The sequence below is a fragment of the Pipistrellus hanaki genome (genome assembly GCF_964339955.1).
Source record: "Pipistrellus hanaki genome assembly, chromosome: 3".
Classification (NCBI taxonomy): domain Eukaryota; kingdom Metazoa; phylum Chordata; class Mammalia; order Chiroptera; family Vespertilionidae; genus Pipistrellus; species Pipistrellus hanaki.
This window is the reverse complement of record NC_140505.1, coordinates 142,243,116-142,266,670: the sequence shown is the minus strand read 5'-3', so window position 1 is coordinate 142,266,670 and position 23,555 is coordinate 142,243,116. Positions and strand designations below refer to the sequence as shown.

Here is a 23,555-nt window from a genome sequence, read left to right as displayed (position 1 = left end):
AAAATATCCTCAGGTGAGGATTAGCAAAACAAAACAAAACAAACAAACAAAAAAGTGGTTGCCAGGAGCTGGGGGTGGATGAATGGAGGAACTAGGGAATGTTAAAAGGGTACAAACTTTCAGCTACGAGATGAATAAGATCTCAGAATCTAATGTTAAACATGGTGACTCACTGTATTGTATAACTGAAACTAGCTTAGAGAGCCGTACTTAAATGATCACACACACACACACACACACACACACACACACACACACAGAGGCCCTGGCCGGTGTGGTTCAGTGGTCAGAGGAACAGCCCAAGCACCCAAGGGTCTCGGGTTCAATTCCTGATCAAGGGCACATACCTGGGTTGCAGCTTCGCTCCCCAGCCCCAGTTGTGTCTCTCTCCTATGGATGTTTCTCTCTCTTTCTCTCTTTCTCTCCCTGCCCCCCCCCCTCTCCCTCCCTCCTTCCCTTCCTTTCAATCTCTGAAAAACAATGGGAAAAATCCTCAGGTGAGGATTAACAACAATGTATACATGCCCTAACCGATTTGGCTCAGTGGATAGAGCATCAGCCTGCGGACTGGAGGGTCCCAGGTTCGATTCCGCTCAAGGGCATGTCCCTTGGTTGTGGGCACATCCCCAGTAGGGGGTGTGCAAGAGGCAGCTAATCCATGTTTCTCTCTCATCGATGTTTCTAGCTCTCTATCCCTCTCCCTTCCTCTCTGTAAGAAATCAATAAAATATATTTTTTAAAAACAAACAATATATTCGTACATCAAGCCATTGCGATGTATACTTTACATACCTTGCAATTTTATTTATCAATTGTACTTCAACAAAGCTGAACACCGTCTGGAGATGGCGTGGTACACATCACTTCGGTCATGGAGCTAAATGTCAGGGGAATGAGTAGCTGAGCCCTTGAGAGGGGGCCGGCCCCGGCACGCGGGTCTGAGGGCGGGCACCGCTGCCTGTCGTGACAAACTCGGCCGCAGCGTTTCACGTCCTTGTTTATGTTTACCCTGTGTTGACTGGGAATGCCCTGCACATGGTTTTCAGAACGGCTGCTTCATACCCCACAGCCCACGGTGGCAGCTTTTAGGAGGGGAGGCGCCGCCCAGCACCCATGTCTGAGCAGGTAAGAAAATAGAGGCCCCGTCCCACAGCCAAACCTCCGGTCTCCTGACTCTGGCTTCGTGCTCTTTCTCCTGTCGCACAGCCGGGCCTCCCTCCCTCAAAACAAACCGAACACGAACCCCCGTTGGTGTTCAGCCGGTAGAGGACCCTCCCGGACGCTTGGTTTTATTCGGAGGATTGGCAGAGGCGGGATCGCCAGCCTTTCCCTCAGGTGGAGGAGCTGATGTCCACACTCAGCGCCTCCAGCTCCACGGTGGCCCTCCCCACTCCCCCTCCCCGCCCTCCTCCGCCGGACCGGTGGGGCAGGGCAGGGCCAGAGCCTCGAGGCGGCCTGTGGGGAGGGACATTCCAGAGGCCGCTGGCCTTCAGGGAGGAGGCCGTCCTGGAGCCCCTGCTGCAAGCCACCCCACCCCGAGGCATTGTGCGGTACCGGCTAACCTCCGACGCCGGCCCCGACATGCCAGCCCTTCCTCAAACGGCTCCATCCTGACGTGAGTCATCCCAGGGCCTCGGGCTGGGCCAGGGGCGGACGAACCGGCAGGACACCCCGGAGGAGCCGGACGTGAGCAGGCAGGTGACTAGGTGGCTCCCGCCATCGGGCCCCTTATCTCCCAGCCTCTTCCTAAGGTGCCGGGCTGCCCACGCCTCCCCACACCTCAGCGCCAGCCAAACGGAGCTGAGGTGACAGGGCCTGGAGACCGGGGAGTTCCCCCAATCTTAGAGTCAAAGGAGACCAAACAAGGCTGGGAAGGACCTTTGCAACTCTCCAGGCGTTCGGAGGAAGAATCCGAGGCCCAGAGAGGTTGCCCCGGGCCTGGAACCCCGGGCATGCGGCGCCCCCTGCCCTGAGCTGCAGGAGACGGAGGGGCCACGTCCTCCGCCGGCAGAGCTGCGTCCGGCCGCAGAGCTGGGGTTCTCCCCTCGGTGCGGAAGAGATGAAACGTGCACGCCACAGGTACCTGCCTCCCTGCTCCCCTCGAGGAGACGCAGTGCTCCCTCCCCCGGGCCCTGTGTTCGCGTCTCTCACATCGGGAACAGCCCTAGGCTGTCCCATCTACGTCTCCCACTCTGCAGTTTAAGGGAGGCCAAGCCCAGCTCACCCTCTGCTAGTTTCCTCTCTTGCTTTTTCTTCCTACTCATCCTCGTGCAGAAAAATCGACCACATCATTCGTGGGGCCCCCGCACAAAATGAAAATGCTGAACGCTTTGTTCCAACATTCTTAAGAATTTCAAGATGGGCCGAAACCGGTTTGGCTCAGCGGATAGAGCGTCGGCCTGTGGACTCAAAGGTCCCAGGTTCGATTCTGGTCAGGGGCATGTACCTTGGTTATGGGCACATCCCTGGTAGGGGGTGTGCAGGAGGCAGCTGGTCGATGTTTCTTTCTCACTGATGTTTGTAGCTCTCTGTCCCTCTCCCTTCCTCTCTGTAAAAAATTAATAAAACATGTTTTAAAAAAAAACAAAAAACTTCAAGATGGCAGCAGCAGCGCATTCAGTGGAGTGTGGCGCCCTGCATGGACAGAGGGGGGAAGCCGTGGCTTTGGCCCCGCCCTAGTGGCAAAAGCGATGCTTAAACTCAGCTCTCACCACTGGCCCTGAAAAAGCAAGCTGTTCACTCCTCTGCCTTCACGCCAGCTCCAGGGCACCTGCCTTCCGCAGGTGAGAACCCGCTGAGGTCTCACCCACACGCCCTTCCCAGGGGCAGGGCTGTGCTGGGAAATCCTTCCGAGTATCTAAATTTAAATCTCAGTCCTGTAGGCCTGTTTCCTCTTGTTCTGTCCTCGCCGATTATGGGGAACAGCTGGTCCCTCTGCGTAATTAATTCTTGTAGACTTGGACACAGTCTGCAATTCCTTTTCCTTTTCCTCACTGGGCCGAGTCTCCACGGCTCCCTCCTCCTCGGGGCCTGGCCCGGCCTCTCTGCGTGCTGGGAAGCCAGGAGTTTCACAAGAAGCTCCCCCGAGAGCAGAGTCAGGGGCCAGAGGACTCCGGGCCTGGGGGCAGGGGGGTGGGGAGTGTAGACTCCAGCTCAGAGGAACAGCCCATCCCCCGCCCGGCCCCATCTCCCTCCTCCAAAATCGCTCCACTTTTATCCATTTCATGAACCCTTTCCAGATAAGTCCCCCACCCCCACTGACTCACACTGGCGGCTCTCCGCTGGTCCAGGGCATGTTTCTGCTCTCAGGGTGTGTCTCAGAAAGAACGTTTCCCTTGGGAAAGGCCGACTTCCCCGTCCCAGGACAGAGATTCCAGCTGGGGCTGGGAGAGGTTGGTCAGAAGCCACCGCAGGGCAGGGGAGAGAGTGGGTAAGAAAGACGGCCACACTCTCATGTCTCCAGCTAATAGAGTGCCAAGTGGCCGCTACAATCTGAAAGAGCAGACACTGTAATCCTATAGTACTTCCTATTGGCTCCGGGACACGGGTCTGTCCTGACACTGAAATTCGGGTGTGCCTCGGTTCTGGAATCCACAGGCTCCTGTTGTGAAGCAGCTGGGGGTTGGGGGGGTGGGGGGGGGAGGCTTGCAGCAAAGGAAGTGAAGTCAGTCAACAATGGGTGCTTTTAGCTATTGTCTCCCCCAGCCTCTATTCCTGTCAGAGGGCGGGGTGCCTGGCCCCTCTTACAAATCTCCATCTTAGAGCAAGACGCCTTAGAGGGCTGCTCTTGTTTTATATATATATATATATATATATATATATATATATATATATATATATATATATATATTATTGATTTTATACAGAGAGGAAGGGAGAGAGAGAGAGAGCTAGAAACATCGATGAGAGTCATCGATCAGCTGCCTCTTGCACACCCCCCACTGGGGATATGCCCGCAACCAAGGTACATGCCCTTGACCGGAATCGAACCCGGGACCTTTCAGTCCCCAAGCCGACGCTCTATCCATTGAGCCAAACCGGTCCCGGCATTTTTTTAAATCTTTATTTTTGAGAGTATTACAGATGCCCCCCATTGTCCTCCTCCACCCAGTTCCCACCCACCACAGGCCTTCACCACACTGTTGTCTGTGTCCATGGATGACGCATATCTATATATACAAAACCCTAAAATGCAAATAGACTGAACAGTGGAACAACCAAACAACTCGTCGCTATGATGTGCGCTGAACACCAGGGGGCGCCTGGTGAGAGTTGGCTGGGGGGGGGTGGGGGTGGAGCAGGAGGCAAGGGTGCCAGACCAAGGCAGGGTGCCAGTCACTGTCATCAGGGTGAGCCTCTGGAGGTTACTGAAAATTCTCCACTCCCACGGGCCATGGTCCTGCCAGGCGCATGCACCCATTGCTGCCGCTTGCACCCGCTGCCAGTACCCGGCACTGGCCCAATTGCTTGGCACCATCAGCGGGTACAAGTGGTGGCTGCCGGCCTCGATCGCCTCTCAGAGCTTCTCCACCTCCCCCTGCTTCTGAAGGGTGATCGGGGCCAGCAGCTGCCTCTCAAACCCGCTGCCAGCAATGGCTCCGCTCGTATCTGCTGCTGAGCGCTGGTCCTGATCGCTCAGCACCAACATTGGGTGAGAGTGGCAGCTGCCAGCCCTGATCGCTCCTGACGGTGTCTCCATCTCCCCCTGCTCCTGAGGGATGATTGGGGCAGCAGCTGCTGCTCACACCCACTGAAGGCACCGGCCCTGCTTGCACCCGCTGCTGGCGCCGGCCCCAGTCGCTCCACACCATCAGTGGGTTCAAGCGGGGCTGGTGCTGTCAGTGCATGGGAGCAGGGGCAGCACAAGCAGGGATGCTGGCAGAGAGGGGACTGGGGGCCATGGCGGGAGGGGCTGGGCGGGAGCATGGAGGATGGGCTGAGACCCGCCAGTGTGCCCACTGCAGCCTAGTGGCCCACAGTTCCTTTCAATGTGCACAAATTCGTGCACTGGGCCCCTAGTCCTATATAATAAAAGCGTAATATGCAAATTGACATAATGTCAGAATGACCAGTTGATGGGAGGTGGGGCTGGTGAGCAGGTGACACCAGGCCAGCGGGCAGAGGAACATGATGGCAATTGAGGGGGTGGTGGCAACCAGTGGCAATGGAGGGGTGATTAGAGGGGTGGGGGGGGCAGAGCCAGCCACTTGCCGGCCGGCGCCAGCCCATGATCAGCCTATCCGGTCACCTCCTGCAGAGGACTCATCAGGTGGACATCCCTTGAGGGCTCCATGACTGCAAGAGAGTGCAAGCTGGGCTGAGGGACACCCCCCCACACACACACAGTGCATAAATTTTTGTGCACCAGGCCTCTAGTCTATATAATAAAAGCCCAGTGACCCTTAAGGCGGGAGACCAGAATGACCAGTCACTATGACACTCACTGACCACCAGGGGGCAGATGCTCAATGCAGGAGCTGTCCCCTGGTGGTCAGTGCACTCCCACAGCTGGAGGGTGCTCAGCCAGAAGCCAGGCTCACTGCTGGCGAGTGCAGTGTGGTGGCGGCCGGAGCCTCTCCCGCCTCAGGGGCAGTGCTAAGGAGCAGCAACCCAAGGAGTAAGGAGGGAGTAGGCCAGCAGTTAGGAGCAAGGGGTCCCTGATTGTGAGAGGGATGTTCGACTGCCGGACATGCCCCAAGGGGTCCTGGATTGCAAGAGAGAGCAGGCCGGGCTGAGGGTACCCTCCCCTTCACGAATTTCATGCATTGGGCCTCTAGTATGCATATAAATTCTTTGGTTATTTTCTGCCCAAACTCCCACCCCCTTCTCTCTGAGATCCATTAATTTGTGCCATGCTTTCATGCCTCTGGACCTACTTTGTTTGGTGATTTATTTTGTTCATTAGATTCCACATAGAAGTGAGATCATGTGATACTTGTCTTTCTCTGACTGGCTTACTTCACTTAGCATGATACTCTCCCGTCCCTCCATGTTGTCTCAAAGGGTAAAAGATTCTTCTTCTTTTTTTAAAAAAATATATTTTATTGATTTTTTTACAGAGAGGAAGGGAGAGGGATAGAGTTAGAAATATCAGATGAGAGAGAAACATCGATCAGCTGCCTCCTGCACACACACCCGCTACTGAGGATGTGCCTGCAACCAAGGTACATGCCCTTGACCGGAATCGAACCTGGCACCCTTGAGTCCACAGGCCAATGCTCTATTTCCTGAGCCAAACAGGTTAGGGCAAGATCCTTCTTTTCTACAGCTGCATAGTATTCCATCATGTAAACATACCACGGCTTTTAAAATCCACTTATCTACTGGGCACTTGGGCTGTTTACAGATCTTAGCTATTGTAAATGGTGCTCCTTTGAACATGAGGGTATATATATTCTTTCTTATTGGTGTTTCCGTATTCTTAGGAAGTATTCCTAGAAGTGGGATCACTGGGTCAGTTTGAGTTTTAATTTTTTGAGGAAACTCCATACTGCTTTCCATAGTGGCTGCCCCAGTCTGCGTTCCCACCAGCACAGAGGTCCCCGCTTGCTTCTGAGACCCCATGGCTTTCTCCTTGGCTGAGACCAGTCTCCTCGGCCTTTTCATTTATTCATGTAACTAAATACTTCCACTGAAGGCCTGCCCTGTGTGCGACTCAGCCAATCCTCTGAGGCTGCTTGTGATGGCCACTGAGCAGATGGGGGCTGAGGCATGGGGCCATGTGACTAGCCAGTGTCTGGGCTTCTGTAACTAGTTGGAGTCCCGGACCTCAGCGTCTCGGTGGGGAACCAGAGGCTCGGAACACACCAGCTTTCAGGGTGAGTGTGTGTCTCCCCTGGGAGGAGCCATTCCGCTCCCTGCAAAGCCTGGTCCCCCTGGTCCAGCCCTGTCCAGCGGAGGCTCTGGTCCTCGCTAACGCCCCCTTCGGTGGGTGGGGGGCTGCCGCCCAGGAAGCCTCCCCCTCCAGCCTCCCCTCCAGCCCGGAGGCCCGCGGAGGCCGGACGCGCCTTCCCCGCGGGCTGCTCTGCCAGCTGGAGGGGCTCAGGCTGTCCCCGCGCCCAGCAGAGCTGCGGAAGACGGGAGGGGACGGCGGGGCGAGGGGGACAGAGGGAGGAGGAGGCAGAGGGATTTGGGGGGGCCTGCGGGGCGAGGGGGACAGAGGGAGGAGGAGGAGGAAGGATTGGGACCAGCCGGGACTGCCCGAGGGCGGGGGAGTGGTGCCCAGATCTTGCACCCCGTGCGCCCACGCTCTGCCCTGGGACGGGGCGGGAGGTGGGGAAGGACAGGTACATTCTCTCCGTCCTTCGCACCGTGATCCCTTCCACCCCAAGAAGCCGGGTCACCTCTCGCGGCTCCGAGGGGCCGGGGGGCGCCCCCACCCCAGCCCACCCCGCGCCCACGGTGCCTCCCACGGAGCTCCAGCCCCTTTGGCTCCGGGCCGGACCCCGGCGACCCCAGCAGCCGCGTCCAAGGCCCGCCCCTCGGGGAGGCGGATGTGGGAGGCTCGGGCGGGGGCGGCGGAGGGCCTGGGACTGGGGGGCCGGGGCCGGGGGGCTGCCCCGGGGCTGGGGGCCGCGCGGGGGAGGGCGGGCTGGCGGCCGGTCGGCGGGCCGGGCCATCGGAAGCGGTTTATGAGGAGGGAGTGGTGGGGCCGCGGCCAAGCAGGAAGACGCTGCAATAAGAAACATTTCTGCTCCGGCCCCTTTCCCAGTCCCGGCGGGAGCCGCCAGCCAGCAGCGCCGAGCGCGCCCTCCGGGCCCCCCCGCGCCCAGACCCCGGCCGCTCGCCGCCCGGGGCTCCCGGGGCCGCCGCTCCCGCACCCGCACCCGCACCCCGGCGCCCGCCGCCCGGGGCCACAGGTGAGAAGCGGTCCGCGGGCGGGGCCGGGATTGGGGGGCGGCCTGAGCCACCCGGGGCGGGGGCGGCCCTCCTTCGGGCACAGCCCCTTGGGGAGGTCGCCGCAGGGTCAGCCCAGCTCCTGGGGGCACGGGACCCTAACCCCTCAGGCGCACTCCCGCTGCCTCACCAGGAGGACGGAGGACGGTCACAGTCCCCGCCGGCCTGGGGGAGAGGGTCCCCGCCAGAGGTCTGAGCAGCCCAGCCCCGGCAGCTCCTGCTGGGGACCTGGCGCTGTAGCTCCAGCCCCCACACCTCACCTCTAACCCTGGCGTCAGGTCCCGCTGCCCTGGCCTCCCTCCAGCACAGGCCGGAGGGAGCAGGCTCCCTGCAGGAGGCAGTCCCAGGTTTCCATCCACCCTGGAGGACAGTGTTGTTGAACCACCCCCCCCCCCCTTTCTTCTTCGAGGTCAGGGCCAAGGTGGACCGTAGCTCTCACCCCTCTGTGGTTATGGGCAGCGTCTGGCGGCATCAGGTCCGTCCTTTCTAACCCCTCCCTGCCCTGTTTGTCCTGGTGCCTGCCCCTCCATCTCACTGGGCGGTTAAAGTAAGGTCACCAGACCGTCCAGGTGTTGGCAGGACAGTCCTGATTTCTAACAATTTTCCCCGCGTCCCTCGGCGTTTTAAAAAAGTCCCAATTTTTGGAAAGAATCTGTCCAATGTTTCCAATCTTTCAAAAAATGGGGACTTTTTTAAAACTCCGCAGGATGCGGGAAAACTTGTTAGAAATCAGGACTGTCCCGCCAACACTGGACGATCTGGTCACCTTAGGTTAAAGGTAACTGCCATCTATCGAGTACTGACTGTGCAGACTTGTATTTCTCCTGAAATCCTCGCCACACGCAGCAGAGGGGTATCCTGCCCACCCCGCAGAGAAAGCGCAGGTCCAGACAGCCACCGCGTGTCCGAAGCCACAGGGAGGGTGTGAGTGGACGGCTGGGCTTCTCTGACACGTGTTAAGGGCCTACTATGTGCCGCGTAGTACTCTGCTAACTGATTTTACTACCTGAGACCTATGAAATGAGCACTATTCTTCTCATTTCACGCAGGGAAGCCCAAACCTCCGAAAGTTTAAGTAGCTTGTTCCAAATCTCACAGCTCTGTGTGGCAGAGACGGGATTTGATTTCAAGTTTGCATGAGCCGGAGCCAGATCCTGACCTCTGTGCTCCTCTGCACAGGCGTGGTGCTAGATCGCCGTTGAGGCTTCGGGAAGTGATGCAGAGAAAGTGCTTTGTGTCCGGTGAGGGGCAGCCTGGTGGGGGCCGCTCAGTCCGGCCTCCCCTGTTTGGGCCAGACCTGTGGAGGGGCAGAGGGAGGCGCCTCCTTGCTTGCTGAGCTGCTGTTGCTGGCCGGAGCAGGTTTCATCAGCCCCTCAGGGGGCATGGGGAGCAGACTGACAACCCCCTTCCCAGCAGCCCCTGCTCTGGCTCTCCCACCGGTGACTACGCCTGCAGCTAACAGGGCTTCTGTCTCCACATCTAAGCACACCCACACCGGACACCTGCCGAGGCAGCGGTGGGCAATCTGTTCACGTTGGTGAGACCCACTCACTCTTTCTCCTCCTTGGTGGGGCTCACCCAGCACCAAACACCTGGAGGAATAGAGTGACCAAGGAAGGATTTATGATCAGTAATTTATGTCAATCAAAGCAACGGCCGAAACTGGTTTGGCTCAGTGGATAGAGCGTCGGCCTGCGGACTGAAGGGTCCCGGGTTTGGATCCAGTCAAGAGCATGTACCTGGGTTGCGGGCACATCCCCAGTGGGAGGTGTGCAACAGGCAGCTGATCGATGATTCTCTCTCATTGATGTTTCTAACTCTCTAGCCCTCTCCTTTTCTCTCTGTAAAAAAATCAATAAAATATATTTTTTAAAACTCAAGGCAACAAATTTAACATCCTCAGTTTCCCCTTTGGGTTGTTGTGTGGATTAAACGAGGTCAACCGTTAAAGTTCAGTACGTAGCACAAAAGTCATACTCAGAGAAGGTTAACTCTTTTTACTAAAGACTTCACAGTTTAAGTTAATGTTTGATATGAGTTTAGCAGTTGTGATTTCTGGCCAATTACAGTGATGCTTCTGCAGCAGGAGGTCTTTTGTGCCGTTTTGCTTAGAAGTGAAAGGATACCACCAGCCCCCAGGCGTCCACTTGTGCTAGAGTCCCCCTGCAGGAAGGATCACAGAGTCAGCTCTGCGTTTGGACTGGTCAGCACCCTCCCGTACTTACCTGACACTGGGCACAGTTAGACACTGGACAGCCACAATGCTACTCCTCCGCATTCCCGGATGAGGCCAGAGCCGGGTCTCCCTGGCCCCTCCTGGGCCTGGGAGGCTTGAGGTGGATCCGCTGTCGGGACCAACGCTGGGACCCGCCCTCCCTCCACAGTGTTTCCAAGACCTTGACTTCCATGTTTAGCCTGGTGTGTCCTTCTTCTCCCGTAAAGGGGAGGTCCCCGGATGGGAGTGAGAGTCCTGTCCTCTGCACCCCACGCCCGCTCACCAGCAGGTCCCATGAAATGAAAGCATGGAGACTGCGTTGCATGTGCTGTAGGACATTATGCTACCCACTGATTCGAATTACCCAGGGAACTTTTTAAAAATATATATTTTATTGATTTTTACAAAGAGGAAGGGAGAGGGAGAGTTAGAAACATGGATGAGAGAGAAACATGATCAGCTGCCTCCTGCACATCTGCGGATGTGCCCACAACCAAGGCGCATGCCCTTGACCAGAACCGAACCTGGGACCCATCAGTCTGCAGGCCGATGCTCTGTCCACTGAGCCAGATTGGTTAGGGCAGGGCCCCGGGAACTTTTTTAAGGTGCATGTTTCTTGCCCTGATGGGGTGGCTCAGTTGGTTGGGGCATCATCCCATACACCAAAAAGGTTGTGAGTTTGGTTTCCTGTCAGGGCTCATACCTAGGTTGCATATGTGGTTGGGGCACATGTGGTAGGCAGCCGATCAATGTTCCTCTCTCCCTCTCTCTCTCTAATAAATACGAACATATCCTCAGGTGACAATTAAAAAAAACACCACAAAACATGTTTCTTGCTGATCCCAGACTCTGACCAAATCAGATTCTGGAGTGGGGGGAGACCGAAGAGTGTCCATTGCTAGCCAAGCCCCTCAGGGGAGTCTGATGCCCACTGAAGAGAGAGGGAGAGAGAGGGTGCCCTGCGGCATGGTCAGGGAAGTGGAGTGTGGTAAAGGCTCCTAGGAGGTTGCCAGATTTATCCTCATTGTTTTCCACCTTTTCCTTCCTGCCCATACCCTTTCCTCCGCTGCTTTCTGGGCAAGCAAAGGCTACTGCCAGGATGGCTTCCTGCCTGCATGCCCCAGTGGACACATTCAGCCTGTCTGGGGCTCCAGTCCCACCGCACAGTGCCTGCCAGGAGGGGCCAGAGCAGGAGGTCAGGCGGAGGCTGGGGACACAGCTGCGGCGGCCCAGGCCTCCATTTCCTTCCCCAGCTCCGGGCCTCTGGGGCAGAGGAAGCCCAGGCAGGAAGGCAGAGCTGCCACCGGCAGAGAGGCACACAAAGCGCCCCCCACCCCCCGCCATCCTGCCCCAGAGCCTCAGCATCTCCATCTTCATCTGGCACCTTTCTTAGGCCGTGGCTTCTGTGCTTCTGTGGCCACAGTCAGCCTCACCCGGTCAGAAGACACTCCCGCCCCTCGAGTCGTATCTGGGGACCCAGTCCACAGGCAAAACCCTGCTTAATTGCCCCCGTTCAGAAAGTGCTTCTTACTGTCTGACCTCAGTCCTTCTTGCTGCAGCCCCGGCCCGGATCTGCTTGTTGTAAGCCTTTGAGAAATGAAGACGGAGGCAGCTGCGAAGCACTAGTCGGTGTGGGGCCAGGCTTGGGGAGGGTCACAGGCCACAATTACTCCCCTCGACACTCTCCATCCAACTTCTGGGAAAGGTCACCCTTAGCCACGGAAGGTCAAGCATTCAGTGTCTAAGTGGGTTTCACTTCCCTCCCCATGGCACTGGCCCTGCCCCCCTCTTTTCCCAGGACAGCAAGGATAGAGAAGGGGCCAGGGATGGCGCAGGGAGGGCCTCTGACACGCTGGCTGCAGGAGGCTCCTTTCGCCTAGTGAGCCGGCACTGTGGGAGCTGCGTGTGGTGGCTACAGCCCTGAGGGCTCAGACACGGGCTGCCACCCCGACTGGGAGCCCTGGACTGGGAGTCTGGACAGCTGGGGTGCACTCCTGGTACCACCACTGAATCCTGTCTGGACCTGCTCAGGTCTCTTCCCCTGCCTGAGCCTCAATCCTGTCATCTCTAAGCTAGAGCTGGGCTTTGTGAGGCCCTCGGTGTCCCCTGGGACTCGGTCACAAGGGTGTCCAGTGCAGGGGGCTGCTCCGGGCCCTGGGAGTGTGTCCTGCCCTCCATGCTGTGCGTGACTCCTGCCTGTTCTATCCAGACCCCAATCTAAACAATCTTGATTCCTGTTCCCAGCTTGGCGGGACCCTGAATGGCAGGAAGTGAAGACAGGAGCCTGTTTATGTTTGAGGCAGCCAGGGCTGGGGCGGGAGGGGCACTGGGAAATGGGTGGGCAGGGGGGAGGCTAGAAGGGGATGGCCAAGAGGCCGAGGATAGAAGGGGGTGCTGCTGAAGAGACGGTCCTTCGCCCCAGCCCCGAGCCCTCTGTGCCCTCCAGCTGCAGCTCAGCAGCAGGGCTGCGGGGCTGGGATCTCCCCGAAGCTCTCAGTCACTTAAACGTGGCTCCCCACCCTTTACCCCGAACAGGATGGTTTCCATGGGGAAGTGAACCAGGACTTCCCCTGCAGGCCCCACCCCAAAGCCGGGCGCAGTGGAGTCGGGAGGAGGCCTGCCCGCCCCCCCAAACACTCCCAGTGATTTCCTCTGGGCGGGAGGGACCCACGGTCAGTGGCTGAAAACACCGAGGGGATCACATTTCACAGATCTCGCTGCACCCCGTCTCCTGCTCCTCTCCGCAGGACCATGAGCTTGGACCTCTCCAGGAGATGCCTTCTGATGCTGCTGGTGGCTCTGAACCTGACCCAGGGTGAGTCCTGGAGGGAGCAGGGGCCTGAATGGAGAAAGGGGCTCAGCTCCTGCTGGGCTGTTTGAGGAGCTGGGGTGAAGGGACTTTGGAGCTCGGCTGGAGGGCAGGGGACAGGCTACCCCAACCCCCTTTGGCTCTCTCTAGGGGGTACAGAGGGTGGGGGTTTGGGCAGAGAGGGCCTGGAAGAGTCCTCAGGGCTGAGGCTGGGGGCCGGGGCTGGGCCTGGGTCTGGGGAGGAGGCCTTGGGGTCAGGGAAGGGATGGAGGCCGGCTTCTCACAGCCTCAGCTGCCCCCTGGAGGGAAGGATAAGCTGAGGGTGGAACTCAGGGACCAAGGCCTCAAGGGGTTTGTCGGGGAGGTCAGAGGGGGAGATAGCAGCGGGTGCTGGGCTCAGCCTGGGGAACTGGGCTCGGGGTGACTGAGCTTCTGCTGGGTCTCCCAGGCGACCCTGTGAGGGCCTCTCGGGCGCCGCTGCTGACCTGCACGTGTAAGGGCCCAGGATGCCAGGGGTCTACCTGCAGGGGGACCTGGTGCACCGTCGTGCTGGTGCGGGATGAGGACAGGCACCTGCAGGAGCACCGGGGCTGCGGGAACATGCACCCCGAGCTCTGCTGGGCCCGCGTCACGGATGTCCTCAACCACTACTGCTGCTACAGCTCCCTCTGCAACCACAACGTGACCCTGGAGCTGGAGGGTACGTCTGTGTGCTGCCTCCGCCCCGCCCACCCCGCCTCTCCGACCCCGCCCTCTCACCTCGCTTTCCTCTGGTGCCTGCCGGGACCTGACGGCAACGGCCAGGGGCGGGAGGGGAAGTGTCCCGGTGGCAGCCGGGCCTCAGTGTCCTCTCTCTGGCAGCCCTCCCCACCCCGGAGCAGCCGCCAGTGGAGAGCCAGCTGCCTCTGATCCTGGGCCCTGCGCTGGGCTTTCTGGTCCTGGTGGTCTCGTGTGCCCTGGGCCTGTGGCATATCCGGCGGCTGCAGAAGAAGCATCAGCACCTGCACAGCGAGCTGGGCGATTCCAGACTCATCCTGAAGGCCTCCGAGCAGGGGGACAGCCTGTTGGGGGTATGAGTGTGGGGAACATGGGACACAGGGTCGGGGGGGGGGTGGGGGGAGAGGAATAAGCAGGAGCCACAGAGTCAGAGGGATGCGGAGTGAGTGACAGATAGCCGAGAAAGGCACCATCACAGACGCCCGGATGCCAGTGGGCGGGGGCTGGGTGAGCGAGGCGCACAGGCCGCAGGAGCAGGGGCCAGGCGGGGAGGGCGGAGGGGGCTGGCCGAGGGACAGCTCTCAGGGCCTCTTGGTGCCTTCAGGACTTCCTGGACAGTGACTGCACCACAGGCAGCGGCTCGGGGCTCCCCTTCCTGGTGCAGAGGACGGTGGCCCGGCAGGTGGCCCTGGTGGAGTGTGTGGGTGAGCGGTGGGTGCGCCTGGGGGTGGGGACCCAGGGCTCCCGTGAGCTTGGAGGGGGGGGCGAGAGAGCTCTGGGCCTCTCGAGTCACGGACGGGGCCAGGTCTGGGCACAGGGCGGGTGGAGGCCGGTCGGGGCTAGATCCTTCTGCAGACGCCAGTGGGGAGCGAGAGGCAGGCGGGTGCCCTGCGAGCGGGGTGTGGGTCTGCGTTAGGTTAAGCATCAGTGTCAGAGGTTCCGCAGTCGGGTCCGTGCAGCTGGGGACCGCTGTGCCCAGGGGCTTGTGTGACCTCCTCTCCCCTCCGCCCCCCTCCACCCCCTGCCCCTGGATCAGGAAAGGGCCGCTATGGCGAGGTGTGGCGAGGCCTGTGGCACGGTGAGAGTGTGGCGGTCAAGATATTCTCCTCGAGGGACGAGCAGTCCTGGTTCCGGGAGACTGAGATCTACAACACAGTGCTGCTCAGACACGACAACATCCTAGGCAAGCTGGGTGGGGTGGGGTGGGGTGGGGTGGGGGGTAGGGGTGGGGGTGGGGGATGGAGGCCAGGCCCCGGCTCTCATCCCCTGCACTCAAGGCCGGAGTCCCCAGCCTCTGGACACCCACCCCTGAAGGACTCCCAGCCGGGCCTCAGCCCCCACCACCCTCTGACTCCGGCTTCCTCTCCGCCCTAGACCGGAGCAGCCTCCGTCCCAGCCCCGGCTCAGCCCGCCCTGCGCCTCCAGCCCGGACCCTGGCCGGTCCAGGCTCCCTCGTCGCTAAGCCCGTGGCTGAGCCCCAGACCCTCTGCCCACAGGCTTCATAGCCTCGGACATGACCTCCCGCAACTCGAGCACGCAGCTGTGGCTCATCACGCACTACCATGAGCACGGCTCGCTCTACGACTTCCTGCAGCGGCAGACGCTGGAGCCGCGCCTGGCGCTCAGGCTGGCCGTGTCGGCGGCCTGCGGCCTGGCGCACCTGCACGTGGAGATCTTCGGCACGCAGGGCAAGCCGGCCATCGCCCACCGCGACCTCAAGAGCCGCAACGTGCTGGTCAAGAGCAACCTGCAGTGCTGCATCGCGGACCTGGGTGAGCGGCCGGCTGGAGTGAGGAGGGCTTTTCCTAGGGGCCGGGCCCCTTCGTGGGCGGCTCTGTCCCCGGTCCACTGGGCCCCGCCTTCGCCTAGGTGTCTGTGTGCGTGCCCTGGCGATTCTGATTGGCGTGTTAAAACTTACAGAGATGTTTGCTGTCTTATTTCCCCTCTGCAAGAACCCTGCTGTCTGCCTCTCTCTCTCTTTTTTTTTTTTTTTAATATATTTTTTATTGATTTTCCGCAGAGAGGCAGGGAAAGGGATAGAGAGCTAGAAACATCGATGAGAGAGAAACATCGACTAGCTGCCTCCTGCACACCCCCCACCGGGGATGTGCCCGCAACCAATGTACACGCCCTTGACCGGAATCGAACCTTTCAGGCCGCAGGCCGACGCTCTATCCACTGAGCCAAACCTGTTTCGGCTGCCTAACACTCTTTTTAAGCTTATAAACTCCTTCCACCACCCCACCCCGGGCTCCTCCGGGAGCTGGGGGAAAGGAGCAGGGAGCCAGGAACCTGGGTTACCCTCCAGCTTCACTGACTGCGTCGCTGTTGCTCATGGGGCCGTGGGGTCCCGCTCTGTGAAATGGGCATAAGAATGCCTGCCTCGCCCACTCCCACCCCGCCGGGTCCTTGGGCACCCGGAGAGGGAGGGAGCCAGTGTGCTCCCAGCCCGCCCAGAGCAGGTCTCCACCTGCCTGCAACCCCGCCTTGCGCCCGGACCGCAGCCTCTGGGGTGGGGCCGCCCTGCCTGTGGCCGGGGTGGGCGAGGGCAGCAGCAGTGACAGCCCCGGTGCCCACAGGCCTGGCTGTGATGCACTCGCAGGGCAGCGACTACCTGGACATCGGCAACAACCCGCGCGTGGGCACCAAGCGGTACATGGCCCCCGAGGTGCTGGACGAGCAGATCCGCACCGACTGCTTCGAGTCCTACAAGTGGACGGACATCTGGGCCTTCGGCCTGGTGCTGTGGGAGATCACCCGCCGGACCATCGTCAACGGTGAGGGCCCACCCTGCTGGGGGGGGGGGGGGGCAGGTGGGTGGACAGGCAGAAGGTGGGCGCTTCCTGGGTGGCTGGCGCCTGTGGCCTGAGGGGCGGGTGGCCACACGGCCTGTGCTCCGTTCGTGCTCCTCGCCAGCTGGTTCAGCTGAGCAACCTTTCAAGGTTCATCAGAGTCTGTGGTTCTGGCTGTGAAATCTTGGGGAAGTGGTAATAACAGGAATATTAATAGCAGCTAACATTTATCGAGCTTAAATATGTGCCAGATGCCATGCAATACACATGTATTGTCTTCTTCGATCGTCCTCTGTGGGCAGAAAGCTGGGATCGCTCCCGTCGTTGAGCCGCGTGGGCTGGGAATCAGGCTGCCTAGGTTCGGTTCCTGATTTTGCCACTGACCATGGGCATGTCCCTCAACCTCTCTGTGCCGTTTCCTCATCTGTGAAGTGAGAATAGAAATAGTTTCCAATGGTTGAGATCATCCAAACAAAATATTCAGGACAGATCTGGAGCGCAGTAAATATTAGTAGCAATTACTGCTGTCGTAATGAATCCCTGACACAGTATCATCCCCATTTTACAGATGAGGGGACTGAGGCCCAGAATTACAGCTGGTTAGACGCAGCGCCAGGGTCTGAAAGCAGGCACTGACTCTAGGGCCAGGGTTGTTTACCACTGTGCCACCTAAGCCTCCCTGGTCCTTGGTTTCCTTGACCACAAAGCATGTGAGATCCAATAGTGCCTGCTTATTGCTTCCTCCTGTTCCTGAGGGCGCCACAGGGGACTCGGACTTAGAGTGAGCTGGAGCAGGCAGAGGGACCTCATCCCTGCCGGCCCCATGCCAGGGGCAGCCCCGGGGCCAGTGCCTTCCAGGGGGCATGGGTGAGGGGTGGCGTCTGGCCTGGCCGGAGAGGCTTGTTCGTCTTTGCGGAGGCTGCCCACAGAGCTCCAGTCATATCCTGGATGTTTGGAGACAACCTCGGATATGACTGGAGCTCTGATCCTTGGGGAGAGGGACATTCTCATTCCCTGAGCACCTGTGCGGGGCCAGCTCCAGGCCCCCCTTCGTGTGCTCTCAATGGTCATCGATGGGTGGAGGCTGAGGTCTAACCAGTCCCTCTGGGAGGCTCAGGGGCTCAGGGTCCTGCCCCTTCAGGCCTGAGCTTTTAGCGTCCGCTCAGGGGGCTGGTGTCAGGGTTGGGGGCCCCTAGACAGGGGCGCTGAGGCCCCTTGGACCAGGCTGCCGGTGGCGGGAAAGGAAGGCTGGACTGGCCAGGGCCGAGGGCAGGCTGGCTGCAGGCTCCTGAGCGGAGGGAAGCCCTGTCAGCCCCACACAGATCCTCGGCGCACTATAAACACTGTAATCTGGTGTCAGCCCCGGCACTGATTAAAGGCCCATTAGACACGCTCGGGCCTCTGCGCAGCACTGATTAGGGCGCGAGCCGCTCGGGGCTGGCCTGGAAGCCGGCCACGGGGAGGACAGCTGGCCAGGCTCTCCCTCCGGGGCCGGGGCTGGGCCTGTGCGGCCCTGGTCCCCCGCCGGCCTAGGAGGCCGGGTGGGGCAGGGGGCACTGTCCCCGGGCCTGGCCTCTCCGCCCGGGCCCGTCGGCAGCGCCGCGGGATCGTTTTCAGAAAGCCCCCGCTAAGGACCGCGCACTCGGTATAAGGAGGTGCTGCTGGCTGAGGAGGTGCCATCCCTGAGAGGGGCGGGTGTTATTTGGACGTGGGTAGAAATTTCTTTCTTTTCAGAGAGACGTTTTCTCCTCCTTCTCCTGCATCCACATCCTCACCCAACAGCCAGCCAGCTACCCTCCCTTCAGTGTAGCATGGAGGTCAAGAGCATGGCCTTAGGTTGGATTTTCTGGGCTTAAATCCTAACTCTCACTTCTTGGCTATGCATTTAGGTCAAGGTGAGCAGACGTCCCGATTTTTAAAAACTGTTTTAAAACACCGCGGGACGCAGGACAAATTGTTAAAAATCGGGACTGTCCCGCCAAAAGCAGGACATCTGCTCACCTTCATTTAGGTAAGCTCCTTAATTTCCTTAATTAAGACCACTGTGGCCTTAATCTCATTGCTTATAGAGGGGGGCTCACATAACATTGCTCCCTTCCTTGTGTTTTTGTGAGGATTTAGTGCAATGCAGTCAGGACCGTAAACATTGGAATTTTGGGCACCTGTGATCACTGGGACCCGTGAGCGGTGCCCGGGCCTGGGTAGGAAGCAGCAATGGAAAGGCTGGAACAAGATCTGGCCTAGGGATCCAATCAGTTGAAGTCTTGGCTCGGCCATTACTTGCTGTGTAACCTTGGCCTCAACTTCTCTGAGCATCAGTTTCTTCATCTGTAACACACAGGTCATAATAGTACCCACCACATATGATCACTGTAAAGACAGGATAGTGCATATAAAGTATTCATAGCTCAATGCCTGGCACGTGGTAAGTGCAAAATAAATGGCAGTAGTAATTATTATTTATAAATATATTTATAACTAGAGGCCCGGTGCATGAAAATTCATGCACTGGAGGGGGGATTCCTTCAGCTCAGTCTGCCCCCTCTGGTAGTCCAGGAGCCCTCAGGGGCAGGAGGCAACCGAGCAATCAAGGGAAGATGATGCCCCATCACACCTCTGCTGCTGCCACTGCCAGCAGCTCAAGCCTTGGCCGACCCTGGCTACCTGAGCCTTGATGGGCCCTGGGCAGCTGGGCAGCCACCATTTGAGGCTTGCCTGCGCCTCGGGCCAGCCCTGGGTGGCTGGGGGACTGAGGGGACTGGGCACCGCCATCTTGTGGCTATGGGTGCTGCCATCTTTGAGGGTGAGGCCGTCAATTAGCATGTTCCCTCCTTATTGGCTATGGGTGCTGCCATCTTTGAGGTAGGGGCAGTCAATTAGCATATTCCCTCCTTATTAGATAGGATATTATAGTGTCCCTCTAAAGCACATGTGTCAAACACAAGGCCCGCGGGCCAAATCCAGCCCGCCAGGCCTTGCAATGTGGCCCGCACCGCGCTGTCATCACTGCACTCCGCTGTCAGTTTATGACATTGTCAGTTTATGACTGTTCAGTAAACCATTCGACCCGCGATTTAGGCTGGATTTTAGATTTTGGCCCCTTCTCTGATTGAGTTTGACACCCGAGTCTAAAGGGTACCATGGTCAGACAACTGGTATCTTGGCCCCTGGACAGAAGGTGGGCAAGGCTCTCTAGGTAGTATTGACCTTCTTGGGGTCCAGAGTGACTGCCCTGTCTCCCCTCTCCCCGCTCCCCAGGCATTGTGGAGGACTATAAGCCACCCTTCTATGACGTGGTGCCCAACGATCCCAGCTTTGAGGACATGAAGAAGGTGGTGTGTGTGGACCAGCAGACCCCCACCATCCACAACAGGCTGGCTGCAGACCCGGTGAGGCCCCTGTGGCGCTGGGATGGCATGGGGTGGTGGCTCACAGCTGGAATGTCTGAGCCCAGAAACCTGTGTCTGAGGCCTCGGCTTCCCCCGGATAGATTCTAGCGGGCAGATTCCAGGGTCCTCCCTGGCCACACCCTCCCATATCTCCGTCCTGCGGACCCCCACAGGGACTCTAGTTACTCTGGGATTTTCAGAACCCTTCACCTTGCTGGGAAAACCTGAGGTGCTCAGCTGCATTTCTTACTATACAGTTTTTATTGTTTGTTTGTTTGTTTGTTTGTTTTTGTTTTAAATATATTTTAGTGATTTTACACAGAGAGGAATTGAGAGGGACAGAGAGTTAGAAACGTCGATGAGAGAGAAACATCGACCAGCTACCTCTTGCACACCCCCTACTGGGGATGTGCCTGCAACCAAGGTACATGCCCTTGACCGGAATCGAACCTGGGACCCTTCAGTCAGCAGGCCGACTCTCTATCCACTGAGCCAAACTGGTCCCGGCTGTTTGTTTTTTTTTTATCTTTGCTCAAAATACTTCACATGCTTTTGTAATACGCATACTTACATGTATATAAACATATATAGGCACGCACATGCTTCTACTTAAATATACACTCACAGATACATACACACACGTGCACGTATGTGCCAGAATGCTGACCCTGTGAAGACAAAGAGCATGTCTCCTTTGTAACCCTTATATCTCCATTACCTAGGACAGTGCCTGGCCCACCATCGGTGCTCAATTCATGTTTATTAAAAGAATAAACAAATGTACACACACACATACGTGTACGTATACATAGACACATGGACATTTCCACACAGGATACACATCCACAAAAAGCCACATGTGCACTCAGATGTACACACACATGCAATCCCTCTTAAGAACCAGCTTGAGGAGGTTAAATCTGAGCCTCCTGGGATGGGTTCCTCCCTGGACACCTGCATGTTGGGGGCAGTGCTCACCGCCTGTTCTTCCAGGGTACACCAGCCAGGGTTCATGGGGGCTGGGAGACACAGCCCTCAGCACTGGGGTCTGATTGGGGGTGCGGGAGCCCTGAGACTTACATACCCCCCTTCTTTGGGTCCCGGTGGCGGTGGAGGGTGGGGGAAGGTGCTCCACAGACCCCGCCCCCCGAGGGGGACTGGGTGCCCCTGAAGATCTGAGTTACATCTCTGGCCTGCCTGCCTTTCTCCATCCTCATCCCATTCTTCCTCTTCTGTTTTCCATTTTACTCTTTTTGTCCCTGGTCCCTGCCTGGATCCCTCCATCCTCCCCCCGCCCCAACTCGCCCCCAACCCTTACGGCTCCTGTCTTTCCTCCCGCCTCCTTCTCAACACTCTCATCGCCCCTCTTCTCGTCCTTTGTCTCCTGCTTGTGTCTCCCCATGCCTGGGCCACTCTCCTGGCCTCCTCCTTCCCATCTTCCCTGACCCATGTCTCTGCTTCTCTCCCGGCCCTCCTCTCCCTCCCAGGTCCTCTCGGGGGTGGTCCAGATGATCCGGGAGTGCTGGTATCCCAACCCCTCGGCCCGCCTCACTGCGCTGCGCATCAAGAAGACACTGCAGAAACTCAGCAACAGTTTCGAGAAGCCCAAAGTGATCGACTAGCCACCGGCAGACACCTGGCTCCCCGCAGCCTGCCGTGTGTGTGTGTGTGTGTGTGTGTGTGTGTGTGTGTGTGTGTTTAGGGGTGAGGGGAGCGGTGAATGGTGGTCTGTCTGGATGGAGGTAGTGTGTGTGCTAGAGACGGGGTGCCCCTCTGGGGGCAGCTGTGCCTGCCTGGCTCTGCCCCCAGCCCATCCGGCCCAAAATACAGCTGGGCTGAAACCCGATCTCCCGCTGTCTGGCCCGCTCAGAGCAGCAGGCTCCCTGACGCCTGGCTCTGTCCCCACCACCATGCCCTGGGCTCCCTCCCGCCACCCAGGACACAGCGAAGGAGGCCCCAGTGCCAGGGGGGGCACGCCAGGGAATCCCAGTCTCTTGGGCCGAGAGCCTGGGTCTGCACTTTACCCCCTGCCCTCGTTCAACCCCACTGCCCTACCAGAGCTGCCACGTGGCTCAGGACCCCGTCCAGCCTTCAGCAGACACCCTGCCCTGCCAGGCCCTCACCTCTGGCCAACCCCCAGACATCCAGGACCCATGAGTTTGTATCTCAGCTCCGTGATGCCTTGGGCCTCTGTCTCCTGGACAAGACCCCTGCTAGCTGCCTACCTGCTGCTGAGAGAGCTGGGGCCTAGTCTGGGCCCCTCCTCTATCCCCATCCAACTGACTTATCGGGGCATTAAAACCAAGGAGCCCTGCTGTGGGTGTGGCAGGGTCATAGGCCATTGGAGAAGTGGCGGGTCAGATGGGGAAGGCCCAGGACTTTCAGAATAACTGCGAGGACACGGCTGGGAAGGGCTCCACAGGGAGTCGGAGACCCAGGCTCCAGTCCTGGATGCTTGCACCTGTTTCTTCAGGTGCCTATGGAAAGAGGTGGTCCTGATGTCCTCTGAGGTGTTTCAGCTCTAATTTTCTTCGCAGTGCCATCCTGTGCAAACTCGGTTCCTAGTGCCTTCTATGATGCCCAGCCCCTGGCTATTTGTCCCGCGATGGGCTTTGCACATAAGCTTATCTGAGGCCAGGAGTGTCTAAGATGACTCCTCGTCTAATCCCCCAGGCCCCGGTTCCTGCCCGTGGCCATCCTTGGGCTCAGACAGTCCCTGGCCTTTTGGCAGACAAGCCAGCCTCAGCCCCCTCCGTGGCTTTGCCTTCTCTACTCAGAGCTGAGAGGGGTGAGCCTGGCTCCCGGCAGGGCCTCCAAGGCTCAGGAGAAACCTGACTCCAGCCTGGAAGCCTCTAGCTCCCAGGGTCCTGCTCCCCACTGCCCTTGGCCCAGGCCCACACCCTGGGCCACGCCCCAGCAAGTGTGTGCCTAGAAAGAACCTGACGGTTGTAGAGAAACACAGGGACACTTTGGTGTCTGGAGGTCAAAGGTGGGTGTCTATGCACAGAGGAGGTTACCCCAGGCAGGTAGATGGTCTGGGGGGCTGTAGGGGTGGAGGTGGGGCTCATGCTAGGGGCAAGGACAGCCCCAAACTTGGGGAGACCTGAGCTCACAGCCCTCAGCCCTTGGGGCAGGGGGAGAGAGAGAAGCCCTCAGTTCCTGCCGGAGGGGAAGAAAACAGCCTCCTGCTGTACGTGACCCAGTGCGACCTCCCAGGCCAGCGCCGGCTGCCATCACCCAGGGCGCGTTCCCAGGCCTGCTCCCAGCCTTGTGCAAGGTCCTGGGGGAGAACCAGGAAGTGAAACTGAGTGAAAACAGAAAGCTCCATGGACCTGCTGGCTTCCCAGATCGTCACGGGGCAGCTTGCTTCACACCTCCTCGTCACTGGAACCCACCCAGCCCGGGAATCAGCGCTCCCCTGAAGGAATTTTTGGGGGCCAACAGGCTCCTTCAGAGACTCCACAGCCAGAAGCTGAAGGCAGCAGCTCCTCAAGGACTAGAAGATCCCTGAGAGGAGGATGGAGGCAGGAGGGGGAGTGACCGGGTGGGTTAGAAAAGGCGGCCAGGCAGGGGAGGGGGCGCTGGCGAGCTGTTGGTGTGATGCTTGGGCCTGAGGGCAGGAAGGCGGGCCAGGTCAAAAGGAATCTCTTACCCGGAGATATTGTTTGTGGGAGCACTTAGCTGGGGCTTGGCACCCAGTAGGTCGTCAATAAAGCCGTGGTTGAATCCTGAGCTCC

The 23,555-nt window shown here is 58.8% G+C and overlaps 1 protein-coding gene across 6 annotated transcripts; it reads left to right on the top strand.

Annotated features, from left to right (window-relative positions):
• The first annotated feature begins 1,424 nt into the window (after window positions 1–1,424).
• Window positions 1,425–23,555, top strand: ACVRL1 (activin A receptor like type 1). Of its 6 annotated transcripts, none has more exons than XM_084877452.1 (11): window positions 1,425–2,079; window positions 7,712–7,859; window positions 12,859–12,926; window positions 13,369–13,620; window positions 13,782–13,990; window positions 14,242–14,341; window positions 14,674–14,820; window positions 15,134–15,409; window positions 16,217–16,414; window positions 19,688–19,818; window positions 21,306–23,555. In XM_084877452.1, exons 3-11 carry the CDS (start codon window positions 12,863–12,865, stop codon window positions 21,438–21,440), a joined length of 1,512 nt encoding a protein of 503 aa, XP_084733578.1. In that variant the 5' UTR covers window positions 1,425–2,079; window positions 7,712–7,859; window positions 12,859–12,862; the 3' UTR covers window positions 21,441–23,555. The 6 variants fall into 6 exon arrangements, with proteins under 6 accessions (XP_084733578.1, XP_084733576.1, XP_084733577.1 ...); XM_084877451.1 differs by lacking the exon at window positions 1,425–2,079 and adding an exon at window positions 6,686–6,818; XM_084877454.1 differs by lacking the exon at window positions 1,425–2,079 and adding an exon at window positions 6,686–6,818 and having other exon boundaries at window positions 12,823–12,926.